At 32.3% G+C, this 15,539-nt stretch overlaps 1 protein-coding gene and 1 pseudogene across 1 annotated transcript; both read right to left on the reverse strand.

Moving 5' to 3' along the window:
- Positions 1–411: 411 nt before the first annotated feature.
- LOC107908817 (protein DETOXIFICATION 46, chloroplastic-like) lies at positions 412–4,322 on the reverse strand (annotated as a pseudogene).
- Positions 4,323–4,763: 441 nt separating this feature from the next.
- Positions 4,764–11,293, reverse strand: LOC107908819 (protein DETOXIFICATION 46, chloroplastic). The gene is made up of 14 exons (XM_016836093.2): positions 10,549–11,293; positions 10,341–10,435; positions 9,471–9,579; positions 9,266–9,321; positions 8,235–8,290; positions 7,272–7,410; positions 7,043–7,180; positions 6,506–6,574; positions 6,308–6,418; positions 6,082–6,210; positions 5,918–5,995; positions 5,733–5,804; positions 5,213–5,275; positions 4,764–5,126 (listed from the first exon to the last, which is right to left on the reverse strand). The coding sequence occupies exons 1-14, from the start codon at positions 10,970–10,972 to the stop codon at positions 5,025–5,027; spliced, it is 1,641 nt and encodes a 546-aa protein (XP_016691582.1). The 5' UTR covers positions 10,973–11,293; the 3' UTR covers positions 4,764–5,024.
- Between the last annotated feature and the right edge of the window lie 4,246 nt (positions 11,294–15,539).

Here is a 15,539-nt window from a genome sequence, read left to right on the forward strand (position 1 = left end):
TTATTTTTATTGTTTTTTTATTATTTAGTAAATTTTAAAGAAATCATAAATATTTCTAAACAAAAACTTTTCTAAGTACAGGAACAACAATATAAAAATTCAAGCTATTTTCACTATTTTAATTATAAAATATTTATTTTTATATTGTAAAAAATTAAAATATTTATGAATTTAATAAAAATAAAATTCGATGTCGTCACATTTTGATTTTGGTCAAAAGCTTTTAACTTTGACCTATTATTTTTATAGAATTTATTATAAATAAAAATTTGAGAAAAATATTATAAAAAATAAAATAGTTTTCGAATATATGTTTATAAAATTTAATTGGTTAAAATATTTAAAATAATTGAGGTCAAAGTTTAAAAATTTTGACCCAACTGTGACAGTTTTACCGAGACAGAGTGAGTATAAGTTAACTATACTCTGATTGATCTCAAAAATTGATACACTAAGCAGATTTTAGCTTCTCCGGTTTACAATTGTTCGATTCTTCATAGTGAAGTATGCCGGTAGGAGAAAGAAGGCGTTGCAGAGAGAGGAAAAACCGAGCCTAGAAAACGGATAAAAGGAAGTCAGGGTTCAAGTCAGTCCGAGTACCGTATCGTATGCATCATTGAGAACTGAGGATATTGATTTTTACCCATTGAAATCCTAGGAGTGCATACCAGCAACCCGACAAACCGTATCCTCCGCAGCTTACCAGCTGATACCAAGAGAAACATTAGAAATTTCCAAATATGCAGAACGGAGGGTACGGAGATATTACCAGTAGTACAACGGCACCCAACGAGAAGCATCCGCTCATTGATAAGCTTACAAATTTAAGGTCTCGTCCTGCCTGCAAATGAACAGATATTGTGATATAGTAATATGGTCTAGAATATAGTCGGCATTAACATTATATAAACGGCGAACTTCTAGCCAAAGACTAATTTTCCAAACATACCAACAATGTTCCTTCGAGGCTATGAGTAGCCGGTGTCACGGCTAGCGCGACAAAATACGGTGCCAACACTTTGTGCATCTGCAATTAAAAGCATTTCTTCTTTTCAATTAAACGTTCCTTGTATTCGAAGTAACAAAGAGTAGAGACAGAGTAATACCTCTCGGGATCAGTCCTTTCTTGGGATACATAGGAAAAATGAAAAGAATATAAAGAATGTTGTAAACTCGAAAAATGCAAGGACTAACCTCGTGTATGACCTTCCGATCGGATGTGAAGATATTGGGAAACAACCAAGGAACTGATGTTCCAACTATACCCAATATCAGTCCGAGGCTAGCTCCGATGATGACAAGTGATTTTAGCAGCGTTCGAGCCTAGTGAATATTATAAAGTTGGTTATTATCGAGCAAACAAAACTCACAACGGAAGCTGCATTCCACACATTCGTGATTGAATGAAAATCTATAACCACCGTATAAAGATATGGATAATTCACTAAATGAAAACTGGAATCCCATACCTTCGGTAAATTTTTGTTGATACTGTAAAGCAATTCCGGCATAAATGACTGTGCGGTTTGGGATAACGGCTCACCCCTTACGGTGCACATACAATAGGTTTGGATCATGACCTAGAGTGAAGCACAGACTCGTAATATTAAGACCGATATGTTTTAGCATCGGAGAGCAAAAAGAAATCAAAACTAATAGAGAGTGTTCAGTAACCTGATGAGCGGCCGCCGTGTGTGTGCCCATATTTGTCGCGAAATAGATAATGAGTGCGTAGAAAGCTACCTAAAAAAATAAATAAATAAAAAATCAAATTCGAGTATATAAAGCTTTAAAATAAAATGCATCCAAACCTTTGCCATCATCATTATGAACACCGGGGCAGCAAGTCCGGAAATTGTTTGAAGGTCATCGAGGGACGGAATGGAGATGGTATATGCATTATATCCTTTCTTGTTTAAAGAAGTGATCATCATGTAACCAGCAACAACCTGGGAAGTTGACTTGGTTAGCAAGCAACGAGATTCAAGTTTCAAGAAATTCGAAACTAGAAGATCGAGAAAGAATCTACAAGCATGTAAAGGGTATGATAATGATGATTAAATTATGAAATGTAAATGTCGAAATGTTCAATGAATATACTTGTGACACCATTGTTGCCCAAGCAGCACCAGCTATGCCATAGCCTAAGAAGCTGCAGAGTACTATATCCCCAATTCCGTTTACAGCACTAGCAACAGCCAAGGCCTTTAAAGGTCCCCAAGAATCTTTCATGCCGAGACTGTGAAACAAAAAATGAGAAATCGGAGTATAAAATACACGTATAAAAAATCTGAACACGAGCAAAAGATGCCATTGTAGAAACTTAGTAACGGCATAAACGATTGCAAATTAGCCTACCTTGCACTTTGAGCAACCCATCCAACAAGAACTGCAGGCCATGCCAAACCACGAATCTATCACCGGAAAAGATTTAAATGCGGTTAAGACTGAAGGAAATACGAGAAGAATTAAGCAACAGAGCGGACGATTCCATAAACTGCAACAAATGATTAACAACAAGAAACATATAGCTGAATGCTTGGCAATTTTTTATAGAACAAGAACTTATGAAAACGAACCTGAACATACGTGTTTGCTGCTGGTACAATATGAGCATTATTCGGCCCCGTAAAAGCTGGAAATAAAAGCATGAGAAATTAAACAGCCAATTGGAACTCATTGAAGATCATTGTTAGCTATAAGATGGTAGCAAGAACGAAACAAAGCAAGCTGAATATCAAAAAATGGCTAAACCGGAACATCGAAACACGTAGGAGAAAACAAGCATAAGGCATGAGGCTATGTTGATTACCTGTTAGTGCCCATGAACCAAAAAATTTAGTAAAGAAAAGCATGAATAAGCCACCAGTCAAACCAACAAAAAGTAAGACAGAAATCTGGTGCTGTACTTCATTTTTATCCTGCACCATGGAGTCTAGTTCAATACCAATATATATGTATTTATTTAGGATAAAAGTATCATGAAGGGTACTGAACTAGGAATCAAATTGTATTTTGCCTTCTTTACTAAAAAGGACAAATTAGTCCATGTATATTAAATTAAAGAGCAAACTGGTCATTATGTTAAAAATTTCATCGCTTTGCTGTTAAAAACTGATATTTATACGTCAACGTGAGATACACGTGGCATGCCACATTTCACTTTCTGATTATTCAGCCAACTAACTCAGTTTTTAACAATACAAATAGATAAAATTTTTAACTTAAATGACTAATTTACTCTTTCATAATTTACCCATTTTTTTGAGTAAAATGATCAAAATGCAATCTAAGTGTTACATGGTAGTTTAGCTATAGAACATAGGAAGATCATAAGCTATATCAGTTGCATAAATGGAAAAATCAACAGAAGAATTACAGAAGATAAAACAAACACTCCAAAATACATGACAGAGCTGCAAATAGCTTGGTCATACACGAACACGCGCACGTATATATAAATATATAAATGTAAATGCAACTAATTATCAGGTGAAAACACTCACCTCTCTAGCAAGGGAAGTGGCAACCATATTGGAAGTAGCGACAGAAAGGAACATAAATACATAACTCATATAATCACATAGAACTGTTCCAGGCCCTGTAAAACTCCCAAACAACAACAATAAAAAAACCCAATTCATCAGCTAACAGTCAAGTGAGAAATGAATACCCAAATGAAAGGAAAAAAGAAGGGCTTTTTACCTAAAGCAGCAAGCTCAATGGAGCTTCCTTGACCAATAACCGCAGTATCAATTAAGCTCATCAATGGCCCACAAATCCAAAGACCAGTTGCAGGTCCCGTAAATATCACTATCTCCTTAATTTGACTCCATAAACTTTGGGTTCCCAACATTTTATCATCTTCTCCTTCATTTACTCGGTCGCACAACGGAAACCCACCATTTTGTGCTGTGATTTCAGTGTCGAGATGGGATAGTCATGGCTAGAAACAATGCAGTTCTTGATGAAACGATGGACTTTAGAAGGGAAACGAGGGAAACCAAGATATGGCAATGGCGGTTTGGTGGAAAAAGTTGAAGAGTAGCGAAAATACAATGGTTTAAGGTTTGGGTTTTTCAATGGAGGATAAAATAGAGGTGTAGCTTGCATATTTTTCTCAGCTAAAATGGAGTAGCAGAGAGTTTCGGCGTTGGGACAAAGAAAGAACGGTTGAAAAAACTGTGTTGTGGTTGTTGGGGTGACTCCTTTTATTTTCTTTTTATTGCAATTTGGCCCAACAGAGATTCCCCAGTTTTTGGAACAATCTTGGAATCTTCCAATGGTACCTCTTTTCATGACTTTGATGTAGAGACTGTTAAGATCATGGTCTCTCTTTCCATATCTGGAAATTGCAGTTTTACCTATAAACAGACCTCTCCTTGTTTTGGTTAGTATTGTTGTATTAGATTAGTTTATTTATTTTTATTTTAAAATTAGATTTAAAAATGTAAGTTAATTATTATTAATGTTAATAAAATTTTTCATGTTAACCAAAGTGAAAATGAGTTTTTTTTTTTAGTTATACCGATGAATTTATCAATTGAATTTAATTTTTAAAATTTTAAAAATAAAACAATTAATTCTTATAAATAAAATTACTAAATATTAAATATGAAAATTACTTATGAAATATTGGATGTGCATTAAAAAGTGGGCATAAATGTATTTGGATGTTAAATTAAAACTTATTTACCAAAAAAATATTAAGTGTAGTAGAGCACGCTAAAATTAGTATTAATTTTAAAGAGTGCACACTAAAATTAGTATTAAAATTTACATACATATAATCGATTGAACCTTAATTTAGTTGACACTGTTGCAAGTGCAACTATTAGGAGTAGTTGAATTCGAGAACATGTATTTTCCTTTAATTTAAGGATTTATAAGATTATAAATAGCAGTAAGAATTGAATAAAAAAAATAAGTTACATATATAAATATAGGTGCAGTCCTTAATCTTCCAACTATGATTTGCTGTGGAAGAATGTCAAAATACATCAATGGCATGGCGGATTCCGAAACTAAGATGCTTTCATATCCTTCAATTCGAATCGTGTCAAGTCTTCAGAATACAGTATGCCGTTCGGAGAAAGAAGACGTTGAAGGGAAAGGAAAAACCGAGCCTGAAAAAAGTTGGAATCTTCAACATTTGAATCATCTGAAACAACTGGCCTTATTTCAAAATCTAAGAGAGGTTTAGTCTTTTTACCCATTGGAACCCCATAAGTGCAAACCAGCAGCTCGCCAAGCCACATCCACTAGAAGTCAAAAGCTGGTAACAAAATCAAGTTAGGATAATTTTTACTGCAAAATCTGATCAGGCTTAGGTAAAAGTATCATGAAAGCCCGTATACTATGAGTTAGATCATATTTTATCCCTTCTCTAGAAAAGGGCAAATTAATCCTTATATGTTAGATCAAAGATCAAATTGGTGATTCTATTAAAAGTTTCATCAATTTCTACTATTAAAAACTAGTCCCTGTATGTCAGCATAAGATCCGATTATTCCGTCAGCCATGCTAGGTTTTTACAGTACAAATAAATGAAAATTTAACAGAAATGACCAATTTGCTTTTTGATCCAACATATAGGGACTAATTTACCCTTTTTTTTGAGTAGAGGCACAAAATGCAATCTAACTTTTAATACAGGGGCCTCCATAGTACTTTTACTGATCAGCTTATGAGATAAAGAGTGGTCGATAAGGAACAAGAAAACGGATCTCTACCGGTGGTATAAGCGCACCAAAGGCAAGGCATCCTGTCATTGACAAGCTAATAAATCGAAGATCTCGTCCGGCCTACAAAAGCAAAATGGATTTGCAGCACGAGTTGTCATTGCTCGTGTATAGACGACTGGCAAACCGAGTTGATGTGATAAGAGATATTCGAATTTAAATTTAAAGAAACATACCAGCAAAGTGCCTTCAAGGCTGTGAGTGCTTGGGGTTATAGCTAATGCAAGAAAGTATGGTAATAGCACCTTGTGCATCTACAAGGACACAAAAATTAAAAAGATCCACATGCCATTGATGTATAAACCTCTTGGATTCCATGTTCGAGAAAACATGAACTAACCTCTTGGATGACCTTTACATCGGGTGTAAAGATATTGGGAAAAAACCGAGGAACTGCCGTTCCAATAATCCCTAATACTAGTCCAAGTGTAGCGCCGATAGTGACAAGTGATTTTAGCAGCATTCTAGCCTGTTTGATATGACAATTCAAAACATGTTAGGGGCATCCAAAATGATGGTGTACTAAATACGGAATGCGATATATTACTACCGTTGAGGTAACAGACCTTTGGCAAACTTCGATTGACTCCATATATCAACTCAGGCATAAATGACTGTGCGGTTTGAGAGAGAGGCTCACCCCAAACAGTGCACATCGCATATGTTTGAAGGAGGACCTGGTGTGAAAATGGTGTTATTGATTTTCAACAATGCGAGATAAAAGCAGACAAGTGACCGAAAATCACGACTGTAGTAAATCTAACCTGATGAGCAGCAACAGTGTGTGTTCCCATGGATGTAGCAAAATATACGAGGATAGAGTAGAAAATTACCTAAAAGAACATCAGCGAATCTCAGGTGAAAGCATATGGTTACAGAATACAGTATATTGGGTAAAAGTACCATTAAGGCCGTTATTCAAGGAGTCAAATTACATTTTGCTCCTTCTACTCAAAAAATAGACAATTAGCCCCTATATGTTAGATTAAAGAGCAAACTGGACCTTCTATTAAAAATTGCATCCATTTCTACAGTTGAAAACTGGTCCTTGTACATTAGCATTAGGTACACATAGCATGCCACATGGAACTATTAGGTTATTCAATTAGCCACACCAGTTTTTAATGATAGAAAATGATGAAATTTTAAATATAAAAGGAGCGGTTTACTTTTTAATTTAATGTACAAGAACTAATTGCCTTTTTCAGTAAAGATGGCAAAATGCAATTTGACTCCTAATACAAGAACCTCCATGGTACTTTTACCCAAGATATTGCTATTAAATGAAGTTGAATGTAAACCTTTGCCGTCAAAGTTACAAATACTGGACCAGCAATTGCTAGCACGCTCAGCAGCTCGTCAAATGTTGGAATGGAGATGGCAAATGCATTGTACCCTTTCTTGTTTAAAGCTTCAATCATCATATAAGCTGCAACAACCTAAAACATATGTCGGTAAGTGGCTGTGCCAAATAGTATCTTCCGGTCAATGAACACCTGTATATATGGGAATTTTGGGTTCGTTCGGCACCTGTGAAACCATTGTTGCCCATGCAGCTCCAGCGATGCCATAACCTAAAAATATGCATAAGGCAACATCACCAATACCATTTATGGCACTGGAAACAGCCAATGCTTTCAATGGTCCCCAGGAATCTTTCATGCCAAGGCTGGGAGATAAAGAGAGAGTGATTAGACTAACAAAAATGAAATGAAGCAACAAATATTCACAATCTTGGCAATTCAACAACAGAAATTCCATCAGCAATCAAACTAGAATAAATCCTACTAAACAGGTATGCTGATATATTTGCAAATGAACTAAAATATCTCTCTTAAAAAATAAGGCAGAATGTCAAACTTAGCCTCAACATTTACATCTTTTATCAATTTAGCCCTTTTCTTTTTTTGAGCTAAAATTTAACCTAAACCTTTTTAAAAAGTTGAATTTAATCATCAACTTTTCAAACAAAAACAGTAAAATTGTGTTTTTAACAGAAATACTAACTAAAACATTAAATTATTTATTGACGTGGCATGCAAGACAAATAGTGTCATGTCAGCATGAAGTATACGTAAATTGTCACACGGATTGCCACAGCAACATCATTAAAAAATTTATTTTTTTAGTCAGCATTTCCATTAAAAAAAGGTGATTTGACTTTTTCAAAAGTTAATAGTCAATTATAGCTGAAAAAAGAATAAGGGCCAAACTAACAAAATGTTGAGGGCTAAATTTGGCACTATGCCAAAAAATAATTAATACTAAGATCATAAGTAACTCAATAGCTTCTTAATTAATATCCTTGGTTAGAGCTGGACAGTATAGCCTAGGAGTTTAGCTAAGGCTTCATTTCTGATAGATAAAAAATAAAATAGTGTATATGCATCACATACTACAGTGTGCCAAAACACACAAGACAACAAGAACAATGCACAGCAAATTCATTCAAACACAAAATTAGAAAGGAGGAGAAAATAAAATATATCACACCTGGCACTTTGCGCCACCCATCCAACTAGAACTGCTGGCCATGCGAAACTTCTAATCTACATACAGAAAAGACTTTGTTTCAATTAGAACACAATAGGAATAATTGAGAATGACAACAAGAGAAGCTGTAAGAATAAGAATTAGACAAAGTTCAATTCCACTAGTTGCTGCGGAAGAATATCTAGCCATAGGAATGACTTAAAAACATTGGCGGTAATAGGATTCCAGTAACAGATGTCACCCAACCAGATGCAAATACTAATGGCTTCAAGAAGGCAATTATACCTCCAGTAAAAATACCATGGAGGCCCCTGTACTAGGAGTTGGATAGCATTTTGTCCCCTATACTAAAAAATGGGCAAATTAGTCCCTATATGTTAGATCAAAGAGCAAATTGATCCTTCTATTAAAAATTACATCCACTTCTACTGTTAAAACTGGTCCCTGTACGTCAATATGATGTACACGTGGCATGTCATGTATCAATGTCCAGTTATTCCGTCAACCATGCCAGTTTTGAACAGTACAAATGGATGAATTTTTTAATAGAAAGGACCAATTTGCTCTTTGAACTAAAGTACAGGAACTAATTTGCCTATTTTTTTAGTAGAAAGAGTAAAATGCAACCTAACTCCTAGTACAAGGAGCCTCCATGGTACTTTTACCCTATACCTCCTCTTCTCCATCACATGATAGATAAACACATGAATAGATAAAATCAGGTATAACACTTCAAATTCCAAGACCTATTAAAGATGGAGAACATTTCAGGAGACTCTTTAACCAGGTACATATAATTTTACATCCCATTAGATAGATATAACCTATAACAAAGAAAAGTAACAAATCTTCAAAAGAATTGTGCTTCGTTTTTCCAAAGAGCATTCTCTCAAATATCTCTGAACCATGAGCAGTCATGAGGAAAGGAAAGGAAATAGAACTGATTTAAAGAAGGTTTATGTGTATAAAAAGGAAGCCTACTAAGAACATCTGAAAGTGTAAATAGGAAAGAAACATAGAAGAAAATAAACCTGAACATAGGTGTTTCCAGCAGGTACAAGATGTGCATTCTTGGGTCCAGAAAAAGCTGAAAGGGTCAAAAATGGCAGAAGGGGTTCATTTTTTATTGGGATTCTTTCTATCTATTCACAAGTGGAAACCATAGATTTAGCCACTCAACAAAATCAGTAAGCATCCTACATTTTCATAATCTGGAACCAAATAAAAAAGCTTTACCTGTTAATGCGCATGAACCAAAGAATCTAGTTAAGATAAGCATCAAAAAGCCACAAAACAACCCAATAAAAAGCAGGATAGATATCTGATGCTGAACTTCATTTTTATCCTGCAGCAACAAAGCATTGTTAAAAGAGTTAAAGCCTAAAACACAGCCTTAAACACGGTGAAGCAGATAGAAACAGATTATTCAAAGTATCCAAATGCCAGAGTGTCCTTGAAAAGGAAGACCCAACGTATATCACAGCTTGCAGAGTAATTAAATACAATGAAATAATCAGGTAAAAGTACCATGGAGGCCCCTATACTAGGAGCCGGAATGCATTTTCCCCCTCCACTCAAAAAATGGGCAAATTAGTCCCTGTACATTAGTTCAAAGAACAAATTGGTCCTTTCTGTTAAAAACTTAATCCATTTTTTACGGTTAAAAATTGATGTGGCTAACCGTATAGCTAGATAGAGATACATGGTGTGTCACGTGTATATCATGCTAACATACAGGGACCGGTTTTTAACAGTTGAAATGGATGCAATTTTTAACAAAAAGAAAAAAGAAAACCATATTTTTAGTAGTCAAAGACAAAAGGCAATCCAACTCCTAGTATAGGGCCATCCATGGTACTTTCACCGACATAGCCATGCAATAATATTATATCAAGTTGCAGCATTTATATGAACAATATGCAGAAAATCACGGTGCTATATAAATTATGATAAACTCCCAAGTTCCAACCCCATTCTTTGGTTAAATCAATCAACAATCATGTTAAGTCATAAATATAATCCTTTATACTAACTCGGCTTTGAGATTGCATTACTGGTATTACAGATAAAAGCAATAACACCCGCAATAATGTTGAAGAAACTAACCCGTCTAGCAAGAGAAGTGGCCACCATATTGGAAGTGGCAATTGAAAGGAACATAAACATATAACCCGTATAATCACAAACAACCGTTGCAGGACCTGCCAACAATCCATCCAAATTCAATCATTCGCTCAAAAAAAATTCCTTCATTAAACAAAGAAATAACCCAAAATTTTTAAAAAAAAATCAGGGAATTTATTTATTTAATCACCTAAAGCTGCAAGCTCGATTGAGCTTCCTTGACCAATGACAGCAGTATCAATAAGACTCATCAAGGGCCCGCAAAGCCAAAGCCCAGTAGCCGGTCCAGTAAACATCACAATCTCTTTCATTTGATTCCATATGCTCTGATTTGCTAATCCCTCTCCCTTGATTTCCCGGCTAATTTCCACTTCTTCTTCTTCATTTTGTTCTTCGACTAAATCTTCATTTTCATAACTCAGTTCCTGGCCAGGGCTAATGCAGTGACGGCTAAGATTTCGGGGCGTCAAATTATGTGAAAAAGACAGTAAAAATGATCGGTGAAAAGGAAGGGATGAGAAGGTGGGTCTTTTAGGGATTGAAGGAGAGGGTTTAAGATTAGGGTTTTGGAGATGAATGGAAGGAGGTTGAATTAATGTCTTACTGGTTAACATTATTCCCCCTTTTTTGGGCTTAATTTAAGCGGAGAAACCCTGATTTAAAAAAAAATCTGAAAGATTTCAAAGGAAAGATGGAGGCAAGTGACCAAAGATAATAAATAAAAAAGAAAATTTTATTGGAATGCTTTGAAGTGAACCACTGAAATTTGCTCTGAAAATTCGCATGTATTTAGATTCTTTTTAGGGACGGATACACAAATTCTGTCACTAAAATTTAAAGTCTATATCGGCTGTTATCTCTACTTGCACTCCTCATCATCTCAAGGATGTAAGGTAACCGGATTGGCATTAAATCCATCATGTGACTAATTTGTTGATGTAATTGGTTTAAATGAAATTTAAAAATATTAAAATTTTAGTTCAATAGTTAAATTTAATAATTTTGTTCGATTCTATTGATATGTATCAGCAGGTTCAATGTTCTTCTCCGTACCAACATCTCAGTCAATCCTCAGTTCAATTGGTTCAATCGATTGGTTCGATTCAAATAACATTGATTAGATATTTGACATTTAACAACTTGGTCACTCTTTAAAAAAATCAAAATAATTTAATCCCTGATAATTTTAAACAGAGCAGCTAAACAAAATTAATCACGTTCATTAACACTTTTTGTCAATTGTACATAATTTAAATTGATATAATAATAAATTAAGCACACGATACTTACATATTGTGTTAAGGAGAAATCGCAGGTGGTGTGTGTGACACTGATTTACTCTTGTTAATGGTGCGATAGTTGTACCTAAAAAAAATGACAATTATGTATAGTTTAATAATCATATAAAAAAGGGTAAATTACAATTAAGGTTATTAAACTCTTAGCAAGTTTACATTGTCATTCAACTTCAAAAAGTTATAAAATGCTTATTGAACTATTTGAAAGTTTTTATTTCAATCACTGATACGATATAATCTTATAAAATATTTTTAATTTTCAAGTGATGATATGGTGAATAATAAAACATCACGTCATCATTTCTGAATGAAATCCAAATTTAGGAACTAAATTGGAAAAAAATTACTAAATTCGAGGCTAATGTAAACCACAAGATGTCTAGAGACTATATTGAAAAAATGACAAATTCAAATACTAAATATTGTTTAAACCTAAAAAGTAACCACAAGTTGATATTTCTTGGCAGCTAAAACACGCCAACGGCCAATATGTGTAATAATTGATGCTAGCCAGCAAAGACTTGGGACTTTGGTATTTGGTATTTGGTATTTGGTATTTGGATATTTCTATTTCAAACTCTTCTTCCTCTTCTTTTTTTTTGCTTTCGGGTCGGATTCAGATCTTGAAAATCGAAACTCGAATCACATCGAGTTAAAAGGAATTATTTACTCAAATACCTCTCTATTATAATATAAGTATTATAAATTTCATGCTTTGTGTTGGATCAACTATTTGTTTGTGTTAATTTATAAAATATAAATTTAAAAGTCAAAATATACTTTAAGCTTATTCTTATTTTCAGAAATTTAGACCTCCTATTTTTTTTATTTAAAAACTTAGGTCCAATAGTTATCGTTATTAAAATTCTTTTATTAAATTCATTAGCGTGACATTTTGAAAATTTAAAAAAAAATGTTAGTTATGTAACAATAAAAATAACATTGAAAATTTTTATATAATTTTTTTCTTAAAAACGTTCATTCGAACGTGTCATTCTTAAAAAAGTTGACGTCAGTATTTTGATTAAAATAATTAACGATATTAAATATTTAAATATTAGTTATATTGTTTTATAATTTTTTAAATTTTATTATAATATTATTTTATAAAAATTCATATGTTCATTCACATGTGATTTTTCGCTTTTTAATATTTCAATTAAATATTTCAACAATTATTATTTATCAAACCAACCAACGAAGATTTTTCATTAACAAAAATTCAATTTATATTATTTTGATGCAACTTTTTTCCAAACAGCATAAATGATTTTCAGTTTGTTCTTCTAAAGAGTGCTCTTTTTTTTTTAACATTTTACTCGTAAATAATTATCAACAAATGTTATAAATCGAGCGATAAAAAATTAAATATTCTTTAAATTAAATTTTAAGTTCAAATCTCGTAAATGAAAAAAATATCAACTAAAGAGCTTTATTCTTCATTTGAAGATTTATTAAGTTTTGACTTTAAATTTAGTTAATGTATAATATAATATAACCCGTATTTATACTATAATGATCATATAGTTTGTATTTATTGAAATGACATATCATGTCAATATATTTATCGATGTGATATCTCACAACTTGCATATTGATTTCTTAGTATTTATGTCAATTGCAACAACATTCATTAACGATTAAATCTACACGATCTTCGTTAACGAAAAGGCTCAATTTATTTTATTTTGAAGTTATGTATAATTATCAAACATGTCATTGATCGAGTTATACGGAATTCAATATTTTTTGAGTAAAATTTTGAATTCAAATTTTGTAAATGGAAAAAAAAAAAAGAACTATGTTATTCATTTAGCGATCTATGTGACTCAATTTCAAATTTAATAGAGATCTAATAGATAAAAGTTGTATTTTGTCATTCTATTAAAAAATGGACAAAATAGTTTTATACATTAGATTAAAGAGATCATTCTGTTAACATTTTTATCTATTTATAATGTTAAAAACTAGTTCATATATATATATATATATGACACGCAACATGTAATTGTCTAATTATTTTATCAATTACGCTCGCTCGCTTTTTACGGTAAAAAAAATAATATCCCTTTATCTAACTTAAAAATTAATTAATTTATTTTTAATAAATTAAAATACAATTTAATTCCTCCATTGTATTTAAAAAAAAAAAACCTTGTCGACATGACTGATTTTATATCAGATTGTTCGACAATTCTCAAGAAAATTATCATATGATTCATATCCATACAACAGATTAAAGGAAAAAAACACTCCACCGAACAATCAGGCCCACGAGATCCTTCCGGAGTAAATCTAATACCAATTTATTTAATTAAAAATAAGATTCATCAACGATTCAACTGCACAAGAAAAAAAAAACAACAAAAATGGAATCAAACGGATCACTGACCTCAATGTTTTTTTTTTCTCCATTGCAGAAAAAGCTCAAAAAACATGGCTGCAATTGAAATTGCAGATCAGAAGCTTACATCATCATCGTCGTCAACGGTGATCTTCGCCGTGATTAACAAATGGAGACGATTAGGTACCCTAGCTTGGGAAATTGTGGAGCATCCAAACGAGTTTTATCTATTGTTGAAGCTCAAATTAACGGCGATGAAGGAAATCCCGTTATATCCACAGCAATGACGTTTCTGCTTCTCCGTACTTTAGTCTCTCACCAGTTTTGCTTTCGTTACTACGCTGATTCACTCTTATGACCATTAAAATTTGTTATTCGTTTTTGGATAAATCAACATTTAGTCCCTCATGATTTTTAAAATTTTAAATTCTTTCACTCCACTTTAGTTTCAGATTTTTTTTTTATCATTTTAATAAGTTTAGTTATGATTTGAGGTAGTTGAGTTGAGTCAGAAGATTATTAAGTTTGAACTTGACACTTGACTCGAGCTTAATCAAACATATATTTTTAAGTTTTGTTTTAGCTCGGCTCGAGATATAATTGAGTTATTCGACCTCGATTAAGCTCGTTTACCAATTTTTGTACTTGAGTTCACACTCGGCTCTATAATTAAGCTTAGGATTAATAATACATATTAAGGATAATAACGCGATTCAATAACATAAAAATATGAGAAAACTCAATAAGGCTTATGAACCATTTAAATCAATTATTACTAGACTTGAATTCGACTCGATTATTAGCTTAAGCTTGGCTCAATAATTATTGAATTAAGTTTAAATTTTTTTCGAGTTGAACTCAAGTAGTTTGCGAGTACTAGTGTTTTATTTACACACCTAAATACGATAATGTGATGTTTAGGGTATCATATCATTACATAAATTTTTAAATTTTTTACATAAAATCTAAAAATATACATATTTTTTTAAAATTATCTCTTTTATAAAACTATTTAAAAAAATTAATTCCAAATATACAAAAATATATATATAAATTAAAACATATAACTTCTTTTTAGCTAAATAAGTGTTCAAGTATACATACATATACATATACATATACATATACATAACCCAATTATATAATTAATCTAATGATATATTGCATTTTGACCCTCTTACAATTTCAATCACTTAAAAAATAGAAATTTATAATTTAACTCTCTTATAAAATTATAAAAATTTAAATTATACAATACTAAAATTATATTTTATTTATTTATAATTTAAAATTTATAATTCAAATCCCACTCCCAATTTTTTTTCTTCAAGATAGAGTTGTTAATTTGTGTGCAATTTTAAAATTAAATCCTCTTTTTAATTAAAAAAATTAGAAGTTAGAATAATACTAAATAAATGGATTAGGTTTCAGCTTTTTATTATTTTTAAATAATTTATATGATTCATGTTCAATCACATATATATATTATATGGATCATATCTGATTTTTTTGATACAATACTTAAAACTACCTATAGCC

The sequence above is a fragment of the Gossypium hirsutum genome, chromosome D02 (assembly GCF_007990345.1).
Source record: "Gossypium hirsutum isolate 1008001.06 chromosome D02, Gossypium_hirsutum_v2.1, whole genome shotgun sequence".
Taxonomy (NCBI): domain Eukaryota; kingdom Viridiplantae; phylum Streptophyta; class Magnoliopsida; order Malvales; family Malvaceae; genus Gossypium; species Gossypium hirsutum.

Coding starts and splice junctions, on each gene's coding strand:
- LOC107908819 (XM_016836093.2), bottom strand. CDS start 10,972: ATGTTAACCAGTAAGACATTAATTCAACCTCCTTCCATTCATCTCCAA. Junction 9,322..9,470: donor TGGTTCATGCGCATTAACAG/GTAAAGCTTTTT, acceptor TGACCCTTTCAG/CTTTTTCTGGACCCAAGAAT. Junction 5,276..5,732: donor TTGGTGCGCTTATACCACCG/GTAGAGATCCGT, acceptor TTTTGTTACCAG/CTTTTGACTTCTAGTGGATG.